We start from the raw sequence: 12,547 nt of genomic DNA, 5'->3' as shown, positions 1-12,547 counted from the left end.
CAGATGTGCTCCTTGAGGATCTTCTCAAAGAGTTTCCCACGGATAGAGGTAAGACTGACGGGCCTATAGTTGCCCAGGTCCTCTCTCTTCCCTTTTTTGAAGATGGGGACCACGTTAGCTATCTTCCAGTCATCTAGCACCTGGCCGGAGCACCACGAGCGCTCGTAAAGCCGTGCCAAGGCCCCTGCAATAACCCCAGCTAGCTCCCTGGGGAGCTCAACACCCTGGGGTGGAGAGCATCTGGACGTGCTGACTTGAACATGTCCAGCCCCTCCAGAAGCTCTCTAACCCGGTCCTCCACAACCTCATGGACACCATTCAGGATGTAGCTCACAAATGTGGGTTGTGGTACCTAGGTTCAAACCGGAATGTTTCCTTGCCCCAAAAATTTTATTTGAAAGTTCAGATTCCAGTTTCTCAATGTCTGTCAGTAAGACTAGAGAGTCAGATTCTTATCTGATTGATGCTGTTGTATGTAGTAATGTCCTCTAAGTTAGTGAGGTCACCTAGCAGTGACTTTTGATTTATCTAAGAATTTGACACCTGTTCAGATCACTGAAAGATTTGGTTTTGGTGAAGGATCCATACAGACTGAAGGCAGCTTAATGACAACCCATTGTTAGAAATACTATCATGTCTTCTACTTCAATGGCTAAAAGGCCTGCTAAGCCAGTGTGAAAAGCATCAAAAATAGTTTTTACTGAGAGTTTGCTTGGGTCTCAGCTTTCTTTATTTCTTCAGGCCTTACTGGGAGACCAGAAAGAGAGGTCAGCTGCTCCTTTGTTCTGGCATCTCAAATATTTAATTTGAAATAACTTTTTTTTTTTTGATTTGCACAAACAGTCTACTGGGAAAGATCTTACTGTCTCGAAATGTAGGATCTTGAGAAGTCATTTAATCCCATAAAGTAACATGTTTTTCTCAGATTTTATAGCAAAGTTATTGTTCAATTTCAATTCTGTGTTTCAGAGCCAGCAAACAAGCAAGCTGTTCTCATATGATTTACAACAGAATTTAAATTAATAATACCTTTCCCTCTCTGGGTCACAATCGTTATGCAGGTGTCCCTAAAACTCATTATATCCACTTGATTTCAAATGCTTTATGACACATCTAAAACCGTTTTCATTTGGAGTTGTTAATTTTAAAATTTACCCTTTCTGTTCTCTAATTAAAATCAATTTGATTCTCATGAGCAAGAAAAGTGTGAGCAGGTGGGTAGAAGAGTAAGAAAAATGGAAGGAAAGACAAAAGATAGTATAGCCGTATCCAGACATGCCGGGGTGTGTGCTTGCAGTGGTACAAAAAATAGTGACACAAATTTGTGCCTCTACTTTGCCTTAGTGCACATCCCTTCACATGTGCTTTGTTGCAGGACACATTGTGCCACTTTGGGCAAACTGGAGCAGCAGGGGCACAAATGGAGCAGTAGAGACACTCTAGCCAGCAGCCAGAGCATCTCACCGGAGGACAAATCCTCCGTTTGTTCTGGCACATGCTATTTTTGCATTCTCAGTGCCCCTTTTTTCCCTGCACTTTTTTTTTACTACAGTAAAATGCCAGTAGCAAATTTTGCCCCAGTGCTGCAAATTTGCAGCATGGGACATGTTTTAACATTTCACATATGCAGCTTGTGGCACTGCAAACTCCACGTGCCTGCACATCTGGACATAGCCGAAGCGGGTAAGAAAAGGAAGTGGATATAAGCAAAAGAAGTGTGAGGAGATGTAAGTGGCTGGAGGTAGAGAAAAGGAGAAAACTAAACATGGGGTGACTGAAGGCAACTCGGGAAAATGACCAAAAGAAACAAAGGTTAGAACAGAAGCAAAAGAGAGCGTATGAGCTGCTTTAAAATATATGAAGAGAAAAGTTGATTGATAGTACAGTGCAATTCACAATGAAGAGTAGACAACTGCTTTACTGCTTTAAATTGCAGCAGATCAGATTTAGGGTTGTAACTCCATTGGGTGAGAACCTGGGAATTTTCTATCCTGGCCAGTGGAATAGTTGGTTTTACATATGGTTTTTAGGACCTACTTTGTTTTAAACTTTCTTAAGCATATTTTGTTATGAATTATTATTACCATGGTGCATCTGTCTTGCAAAAACAGTATGCCTTAACTAGTTTTCTTCTCCATCCTAATGGGCTGGATATGCTGATTTAATATGCAAGTGTGCACTGAATTCCCCAAGCACACAGCCATAATAAAAATTCTATATGGGAAAAGTTGAATTTTTTAATTTACTTTTGCCCTGAAGGAACATAAGCAAAATTGTGATTTTCATTAAATGTGGCATGTGTTGCTATGAGCTAATTCTTCTTCTGAGTGCTGTGAGTAGAGCTACAATGATTACATTTATTTCTCCAGCAGATTTCTTGCACAGAGCATATCATTCAGTCGCACAGAATATACTAGTTTTTTTAGTAAAAATATAATTAAGAAAATTGAAAACATAATTGCTGGCATTTAGCCTTAAAAATTAGTAAGGAGACCTCTTGCCTGCCCTGCGTGATAATAGAAGATTAGGTTTGCACGCACACAAACACATGTGCACACGCTAATCAGACTGGGGTGGAGGCTTGACTGTCCATCCTGGTTGAATTCTACTTTTACATAGGGAAGCGTTCTAGGTTGTAGCAGGAGTTTCCACAAGCGTGGCACCCTTTCCGCGAGTGTACGTGTATAGCCTTGTTACATTTTTCTTTTTTTTTGTTTTGGGTAAAATGTGCCAGATTCTCTCCTCTGGCAATATCTGCTTGGCACAGGAAGTTGAGGGGCCCATGGAGCTGGTTATGACTCAGTTCTTTTGCTGTTCCAGCTCTGAGCCTCACCCTGATCCAGTTGTAAATTAGAGCTTGTTGAAGCCCCACCATTTCCTTCTCTTGCCAGACCTCAGTACCGGAAGTGGGAAGGTGGTGTAGGAACTAGCTGATAACTCCCTCCAGTGGTAGGATTTTTGGCTGGCTGGTTGCAACCAGACTACATACTCTTTATGCCCTCAGTTCTACCAGGCTTGGACTTGAAAATACGGCCCAGTGACTTTCAGTATTGCAGTAGCGGGAGGAAGTGATAATGCAACTGGTATACGGCATGTTCATAGTCTGCCAATTGGTAATTCATGCCGACCCAACCTATGAAATAGAAGGCATTGTTCAGGTTGTGTTCCTGATTTTGAAAATGTGTTTTACTGTTTTCAAAGACTTAGTCTTGAAGCAAAAAATGCAGACATTTTTCTCCACATCTCAAGAGTGAAACGGGGAATTCTAATGTATCATTCTGGTTTGGAGGCTTGAATGATTTAAGTGTCATTGATGGAATTAGGGAATCTTCCACTTCTGGCTCAATGACAAAAAGTTATGAAAGCTATTATTACACAGTTGTGGCTATTGAGTGGGTTGTGTTGGTAGCCTCAGTGTGATTCATGATGGTTGGGTGTTCACATCATGAATTCTACCATATGTAGCAGGCACCAATTTGTGCCTCCTTCAGCAGTCTTAGGGAATGGCAACAGGTCTTACTGCGACACCCTAAATTGGTCCTGGCACAACCAGGGGGGCACATTGACAGGGCAGTGTGGAAAAGTTTCTTTTACTGCTACTCATGCTGTGTAACTGTTAAATAAATAAGAGGACTTAAGTCTCCAGGCTAATTTAATTTGAAGGCTTTCATAGTACTTAATATACTTTATAAGGAAAATACATTAAGTCTACAGTTCCCTTGTGGAAGAAAGGTGAAAGGTATTAGAAGTGATCAATAAGGATAGGTAGTAGCAGTATTTGGGATGGATGAGTGGGGTATCAGCCCCAGCCACTGAGTTTGAGTGAAGCATAAGGTGTTAAAGTGTTAAAGAAAATGAATAGTAAAGCAATGTCTGTCAAGAATTGTACCAGGAGGGCTGCTGTGCTTTGAAGAACGGTTGGTTAGGGACATCTACTGGTATGATAATATAATCGTTGTTTGCAGTATTTGCAAACTGAAGCTGCACTTTGTGTTGGAGTGATTGAAGATAAGATTGCATGAAAATGTATTGAATACAAAAATGACCCAATGTGACTAATAAGAGAAATAGCCCCAGCTGTAGGTAGCCTACCTTGAAGTTAGGCAAAACAGTCTCCTTGCATGCCATCAGTTGTAGGTTCAGGGCCTAACTTCTGATATGGGAGTACGATGTGTTAGAGGAGGTGGTGTCAAACTTCCCAGGTAATGACTTGCTGTCGGACTTTTTGTACAAACCATTTTAGACCTCGTATTTAGGTGTCGGTAACTCCATACAATAGATTTCAATGGTGAGGTCACCTAGAAATGCGTTAAGCACCTAAATACCTTTATGAATCTGGCCTTTATGAATACTTTTTATGTCTCAGTTTACCTTTCTGTAAAACCAGTATTGAAATTCTTAGCAGATGTATGCAACAGGTGTGTTGTCTGCATCCGAGAAATATTGTTGACTATTCACTTAAAAGCCCCTATATAAACTTAAAGTATTATTATTAATGTTACTTCTTATATTTTGCAAGGTGTCATGAATACCTACAGTTCTGTATCAAATACCAAATAGGATATATATTTTAAGGGACAGCAGTTTTTAGAAGGGTAATTATTTTTAGGTTTACTTCCCTGACGCTGTATAACTGTGCTTGATCTTTAACTGGAACTATGCACATGGTGTCAAGATTAAATCCCTTTAAACATGTGTGTTTGATGTCTTACCCTGGTGAAGCAATTCCCAAGGGAACTTAATATGTTGTCATCTCTCACTAAGAGCACGTGGGCCTTAGGCTGCCAGCTCTTTGGACTTTGTCAATTTGAGACCTCCTTTCTTCAGCATAATATGTCCAGAAGTTTTGGGACAAGTTGTCTTATGTTTACACTCACTTAAATGAAGGGGGAAGATGCACAAGGAAGCTCTTCTACCTCTTTAGTACATATTATCAGGACAGCAATAGAGAGTCTGTGGGGGCAAGTCTGTAGCAGCCACTAGATTTAGTAAAACCCTGTTTAGGAAATAACAGTAAAATATTCCCTGGAAGGTGCTTCTAGAGTCTCTTGAGGCAGTTTGGTCTGTGTTGGTATCATGGCACAACCACAGTCTTTAACCGTAGCTATTCTCTTTGGCAGCTACCATTAGGGCAGGATTTTCTTTTGTTAGTGCATGCTGTGTTCTTTAGAGGACAAAATAAATGTGATAATATTTTATGTTCCAAGTGTTTTGTGAGCAGCGCATTTTCACCACAATCCATTTCCCTCTGACTTACATTCCTGTAAAAAGAAAAAAAAAAAGCAAACAGAACAGCTCTTTGCTTCCCAATCAGCATTACCCTGGTACGCTGAGAAGTCTTCCAGGAAGAATCCATAGCAGCTGCAGGCTCCAATTGCAGTCACATGCCCACTGCAGAAAAATGCCTAAATCCTAAATCCTACAATTCCAGCTGCCAGTTAAAGAGCTAGAGTCAAGTTGTGTGTTGTGCCTCAATCAGTTTTAATATTTACACATAAAGAGCTTTATATTCAGGCTCAGCTACCACATAATTGGCCTGGCGTACCTTTTGCTAGGTGTTTTTTCCCCCAAAATATGGATCACAGGATTCAGCCCCATGTGAGGAAGGATGCTGCACTGCAAATCAGATAACTCTTTTGGAAAATTCATTGCCATGTTTTTAAGAAAAAATGGTGTCCAGAGCACTTCTCAACACTTGTCATCCCTTTTAGTAAGCTTGCCCTATGTCAAGATTATGATAGTTATTTAATGAAATAACAAATCTTTGACCACCCAGGATTTCACGTCATTTCTGCTATAGATCTTGGTCAGTATTAAGCTCACAAACAAAAAAGAAAACTATCTTTTTGCTTTAAAAGCTGTTGCTAAAGGAGACTTTGAAACAAGGGTATCTGGCTTCCAGATTCAGGTTCCAAGAAGTTCCAAGGCCCACAGTACACATATTAATATTTTATTACCATATTTGTTACACCATCATTATTTTCCACTCCTGGGGAATTGTTGTCCTTTTAGGGAATTTTTATGCCAGTATTTAAACTATGAGTTGGGTTTTTTTGATGTTGCCTGCAAAACAAAACGAAGTATCTTTTTTGTGTTTCAGGTGCAAAGATGGCTTGAAAGGATTTACATATTCTGCACTCAAGTAAGTAAATAGCTGCCTTTTATCTCAAATTTCCTCTCTGTACACTGGCAGCTGAATTTTGTGAACCCAGAATTTTCTTAGAGGCCATACTGTTATAAAATCTTCCATGCACATTTCAAAGAGAAGCATAGCATACAATTCGCAAGAGGGAAAACTTTCTAATTTGTGACTCTCTAAAAAGAACTTGAGAAAAATTAATGTTCAGAGGGATACCATAACACTCATTCTTCTAGAGCTAAGAATCGTGATTCCCTTCATTGTATTAGAGTGCCATGGCTACTGTAGCTTGTCCTGAATCCAGTTCATTTATGATGCTTTGTACTAACAAAGTTCTCTGAATACAGAAACTCCATTTAATAGGCACCAAACCCAGGCACATACTGAAAGCTTGGAATTTTATAATGATATCAAGGAAAAATATGGATGGAAGGACCTCAGGCCGTCATCTAGTTCAACCCCCTGCTCAAAGCAGGATTGTTTTCGTCTAAACTGTCCCAGACAAATGTTTATCTAATCTGTATTTAAACTTGTAATAACAGTCTCTCCAGTGCCTAACCACGTTCCTAGTGAGAAAGCTATCTGTATGCCAGTCACTCCTGCAGCACCCTCATCCAGGCCAGCCAGCAATGTGTTCGGGGTTCCCAACCAGTTTATTTTACATGAGACAGCCTTGTCCGTGCAGCAAATGAAACAAGCAAGTGTGAAAACCAAACCAAACCCTGCTGTCTTTCCTCAGACCTTGAGAGGGGCAAACCAGGCTCAGGGCCTCTTCCTGAGCAGGACAGCCGCCTCTCTTCTCTCACCTTGCACTCTGCTTCTGGAAGTGTTAACCTTTTTTGTGGCTGCACCCTCATTTATCATCATTGCTCCCAACCTTCTGCCCACAAAGTCAGCTGCTGCTACCTGCAGCTGGCTTTCAGCACCTGCTTACACCCTCATTATTTAACCTAAAGAGTATTACTTCTTGCCCTGATCCCTTTGGGTGCAAACAGCAATTTTTATAACAGCCCTTTTAAAATATCAGATTCCCCTTCAGTCTTCTCTTTCCCAAACTGTCATCCTCATTTTTCAAACCTTTCCTCAAATGTCATGTTTCTAGATCTCTAATCATTTCTGTTTGTCTCTTGTGGACTTCCTCCAATTTTTTAATATCTTTCTCAAAGCACCGTGATCAAAACAGGTGTGGTCTCATCAGTGCTGAATAAAGTAAAAGAATCACTTTCTGTGACTTGCATATAATATTCTTGTTAATGCATCCCAGAATGCTATAAGATTTTAATTGCAACAATATTTACTCATTGGCTCATATTCAGCTTGCAGGTCTCTATAATCCTGGGTCCTTTTTTGCAGAACTGTAGCCTGGTCAGTCGCATCCATTTTGCATCTTTGTGTTTGATTGCTCTTTTATTTGCAGTTTTCCTTACTGAATTTCATGCAGTTTATTTTAAACCATTTTTCCAATTGACCAGGCCATCTTGAATCAAATCCTGATTGAGTCTCACCTGTCTGTTTCCCCTCCCTCCTTATTGTTATCTGTAGATATACTAAATATACGTTCAGTTCAATCTATTCTATCATTAATGAAGATATTGAATAATAGTGGATCCAAGACAGACCCTTGAGGAATCCCACTTTACTTGTCATCTCACTGATATTGAGCCATTGATGACTACCTTTGGAGTGTGATTTGTTCCACTTTGGGATGGTTATGGCTAGGTCTGTGTGTGGGTAAGTCTTTGTTCTGCTATATCAGAAACATGGGTTGTACTCCTAGTTCCTTCAGAAGTTACGTTGTAGTGGGGAAACAGCACCGACACCATTAGGGCCTGCACAGATTCACTTCTCTACAAGCAGGTGAATAGTCAGCAGATGTGGATTCATGTGTGTAGCAGGACACTAAGGTGCCTGCTACTCTCAGAGCAGAGGCAGGAACCCAGGTGCCAGTTGCTGGGACAATTGGTTAAGGAGGGAATTGGCTGCACCTACACCTGGTCAGCTGACCGGAAGGGGCAGGGCCTGGCTCCCACATCAACCCCAGGTCTGAGGCCAGGAGGTCAGTTCCCTGCTGGCAGCCAAGGGGAAGGAAGTTCTGCCCGTGTGGAAAAGAAAAGAGGCCTGACTGCACAAGCAGCTCCTGTTGCTGTTATGGGATTGAGTATTCCCTGGTGGGTATTGAATGATGTTTTAGCCGAGCAGCTTGGATTATTGTTATAGCCTAGGGGCTTTGTGTTTATGTTTGCTTTTTGACTGGTGGTTTGGGAGAGGCTATTAGGGGTTGGAGGAGGCCTCACACGGGACGCACGGCAGCGTGGAGATCCCAGCCCCAGAGAGAGGGGGCAGCGAGCGCCAGTGAAGGCACAGTGCCAGACAGGGCTGCGGAGAGCCCAAGAGCCAGGGAGGCTGAACAAGGGGTGGATGTTGCACATTTGTGGGAAGACGAACATTTCCAGTTGGAGCAGAGTCGGGAGGCAGATTTTTGGTATGCACTGCAAGAACACCTAGCCCAACGAAATGGCAAGGTATTGAGACCAGAGCTGATGAAGACAACCCCAAGGTTCGAGGTAAGAAATGACCTCCTATACTGAATTGAGCAAGGGAAGCCAGAAGGAGGGGAGGTCGTACAGTTGTTGGTACCTCGGTGATATTGATGGGCCTTATTAAACGTGGCTCATGAGCTCCCTATGGGTGGACATTTGAGCTGGGACAAAACTGAAGCCAGCATTCGAGCAAGATTTTTTTGGCCAGGACTGTTGCGGGAAGTGGCGAGGTATTGCGCTTCATGTCCCAAGTGCCAAAAAGTGAACCCAAGGCACCCCCCAAAGGCTCCTTTAATCCTGATGCCTCTGGTAGAGGTTCCCTTTGAGAGGGTGGCTGTGGACATCATGGGGCCACTTCCCCGAAGTAGCACTGGGAACCGGTACATACTAGTTTTACCAGATTATGCAACTAGGTACCTGGAAGCTGTGCCGATCCAGACCGTGTCCGCACTGAAGGTGGCAAATGAACTTTTGAAGATGTTCTCCCGAGTAGGACTCCCTAGAGAACTACTGACTGACCAGGGAATGAATTTTACATAACGCGTATTCGAGGGAGTGAGTAAAGCTTTGGGGATTATATACCTGAAGACAGCCGTGTATCATCCCCAAACAGACAGGCTCGTGGAATGTTTTGACCAGACACTGAAACAGGTGCTAAAGAAGTTTATGGTCAAGAGTCCTCAGAATTGGGATAAAATGATACCACCTTTGTTGTTTGCTGTAAGAGAGGTACCCCAGGCCTCAACAGGGTTTTCACCCTTTGAATTATTATACGGCCGGCAACCAAGAGGCATCCTGTATCTGATTAAAGAGAGTTGGGAAGAACAGCAGAGTAAAGACCAAAACATGATCCGATACGTGATCCAACTGCAGGAACACCTGGAAGCAGCTCGGAAAGAGGTTTTAGGAAATCTGAGAGAAGCCCAGCAGTGACAAGTGAAACATTATAATTGAGGCGCCTGGGAAAGGAAGTTTGATGTGGGGGGACTGCGTGTTGGTTCTGTTGCCAGCCAGTGAGAGTAAGTCACTTGCCCGGTGGCAGGGACCCTATGAAGTCACGCGCCAAGTGGAGCCCATGTACTCTGAAGTGTATCAGACAGATAAGCAGAAGAAGAAGCAGGTATACCATGTTAATATGTTGAAGAAGTGGGAAGACCAGGAGTGTATGTACTTAGCCCCTCATCCTGAGGAATTAGAATTGGGACTTGCGTTAACAGAGGGAAGTGGCCCAGGTGATGTAGAACTGGCCCCGCGACTGTCAGAAGAACAGAGAAGACAGGCTGCCGAGCTAGTCAGGGAGTATAGAGAGGTGTCCCAGGGAACCCCTGGGAAAGCTCAGGGTGTGGTACACCAGATAAAGACTCCTCCGGGCCAGGTGATCCGTGAGAACTGGAGACAGATTCCCTAGTGACTTCAAAGCCAGATAAAAACGGAGATTGCAGTGATGCTAGAGAAAAGTATCATATGCGAATCCCACAGCGACTGGCGGAGCCCCATCATAGCAGAAAAGACAGGCCTAAGTGGCACCCTACCAAGGCTGGCTAATGTGAGGGGGATTACCTGCCAGGGTAACTCCTAGCAAATCCCATCTGGTGTGACCTTGGGGAAAAGGTGAGTAGGAGGCGCCTCCTGAGTTACTGGGTGACCAAAGAAAGGCCCAGAGAAGCCCAGGATCAAGGCGGTACCCGCAAACGTGAGGACCCACCCGGGTGAGTGAGGGCCTTAAGGAGGAAGGTATGTAGCAGGACACTAAGGTGTCTGCTACTCTCAGAGCAGAGGCAGGAACCCAGGTGCTGGTTGCTGGGACAATCGGTTAAGGAGGGAATTGGCCACACCTGCATCTGGTCAGCTGCCCGGAAGGGGCACATAAACCACGGCGCAGTGCCACACAGGCCTGCGGAGAGCCCAAGCGCCAGGAAGGCGCAGAGTGACAGAGCGAGATAGGGCTGTGGAAAGCCCAGGAGGACAAGGGGAGGGCCAAATTACAAGGCCCCAGATCAAACCACATCGTTATCATCTGCGAGGCTTAGGCTGTGGTGTAGTGGGGGGAAAAGGAGCCGCAGATAATGCCTCCTAGCGGTGGGGCAGAAAATGGGCAGCCTCGCACTTAATTAGCTAAATTAATCAATTAAGATTAATTTAAGTGATTAAGTGAAAACCACTGCTCTAAAGGATCACCTGAACCACTGCTCTAAAGCCACTGCTCTAAAGGATCACCTGAAAATCCAGGGTGTTACTTTATGGTCAGCGTCTACACTCATCTCTGCAGTGGATAGAGGTCTCTCAGAGCCAGTCTTAGGCTGCTGAATGAAATCCTGCAGCATCCCAAACCACAGCAGCTTCTGCTTCACATGTAAGGTATGTTCCTTGACCTTGCTTTCTTGTAGCACTAACACATACCAGCAAAGATATTTAAAAAGAACCCTTAAAAACAGATACTCTCCAAACATATGATTGAAATAACAGCTCGTTGCACAAGCTTCTGCTACAGGAAGCCAACAGCATATTTGATATAATTGTTCAAAGAATTTTTATTCCCATTCCCCTCTTCCAGGGCTTATTTCTAAACATTGCTGCCCTTGTGTACTTTACTTCTAAGCTAATTACTAGTTTCAGCCCATCTTTTTTTGTTAATTTCAGAAAATTTGTTCCAATTTGCAGTTCATTGGAGGTGAAGGGAATACACCTCAGGTGATTTGAGTCATGTCTCTTAATACGCTACGGGAAGGTTCAGAGATACTTTGGTAATAAACATGGCATAAGAACCTATCTAGACAAAATGACTTTTCCAAACCTCTATTCCTATCTATAAACGGGATTCCCATCTAACACGGAGGTTTTGAGGTCATACTCAGTGAGGGTTACAAAGTTCACACAAGTGGTAAAGTTGTTCTGAGAATTAGAATTCAGTCTTCTGGCCTCACCCTTTGTTCCTTCCTCAGATCAAAGATAAGAGGATCTGTTCCATCTACATTCCCTCGTGAGCAATACTTTTGTACTACACATATTGTACTATTATTGTAGTCACAATGTAGACGGTACTCTCAATAGGGCATGAGAGCCCTCATGGTGCAGATGAAATGTTGAAGTCAAAACTTTCAGAATTTCACAAGTAAGTGCCTGGCAAGCTCTCCTTCACGCTTCCCAATATTGATTTTAATGGCTTATAGCTTGGCCAGATCTGGTCTTAGATCCTGGGAGACAGAAAAAGGCTGACTCATCTCCTTGCCAGATTTTATAATCTTTGTTCAAACCCCTTTGAAAACGAGCTGTTCAAAAAAGGCTGTTTTTTCATATTGCAAAAGTTGCATATTTTTTACTTCCTACATTCTCTGAAATCGCTGTCACATTTTTCTCAAAAAAATTTGGGGGTCTGGGATGGCCATGATTCTGACTTAGACACCAGGCTTGGAAAACTTCAGTCCGATTGTTTAAAGTTTCACAAAATTTCAAACAACCGGTTATAATGGAAAGTATGAGGTGACCTGCTTTAGGGGAACACTCTAAATATGCCTTTAACTTACTCTAAAATGAACACACAGTACTCATTTTACAAATACAGTCCTGATCGTCTGCTCCAGTGTTACCTTCTCTTCTGAAACTTCTTGGAGATCTCCTGTATGAACATCTTCACTTTGTCATGTGGTGTTTTCCATTATAAGAGCTGTGTTTGTTTCAGAACACATTGCACTCTTTAGGTTTTTTCTTTAATTTCATTTTTAAAGAGTTTTGTATTTATCTGTATGAGAATAAATAGAAGTCAGTATACTGATTTTTTTCAGACTGGGACATAAGCCTTTCCATCTTCTCAGGATCAATGTTTGGTGCAATCAGGAGCAACTGAAATCCATTTACACACACACACACA

At 42.7% G+C, this 12,547-nt stretch overlaps 1 protein-coding gene across 3 annotated transcripts in view; it reads left to right on the top strand.

Annotated features, from left to right (window-relative positions):
- The window catches only part of TMEM135 (transmembrane protein 135), a 345,516-nt gene that overhangs the window by 291,402 nt on the left and 41,567 nt on the right, over positions 1-12,547 (top strand). For all 3 annotated transcript variants that reach the window (XM_019530374.1, XM_019530373.1, XM_019530371.1), the window contains one exon: positions 6,101-6,142. In XM_019530374.1, the coding sequence (XP_019385919.1) occupies positions 6,101-6,142 (42 nt within the window). The remainder of the gene's footprint in view (positions 1-6,100; positions 6,143-12,547) is intronic.

Source organism: Crocodylus porosus, unplaced genomic scaffold (genome assembly GCF_001723895.1).
Source record: "Crocodylus porosus isolate Cpor-Errol unplaced genomic scaffold, CroPor_comp1, whole genome shotgun sequence".
Classification (NCBI taxonomy): Eukaryota; Metazoa; Chordata; order Crocodylia; family Crocodylidae; genus Crocodylus; species Crocodylus porosus.
The sequence above is the reverse complement of the archived record's forward strand: the minus strand, read 5'-3'. Positions and strand labels throughout refer to the sequence as shown.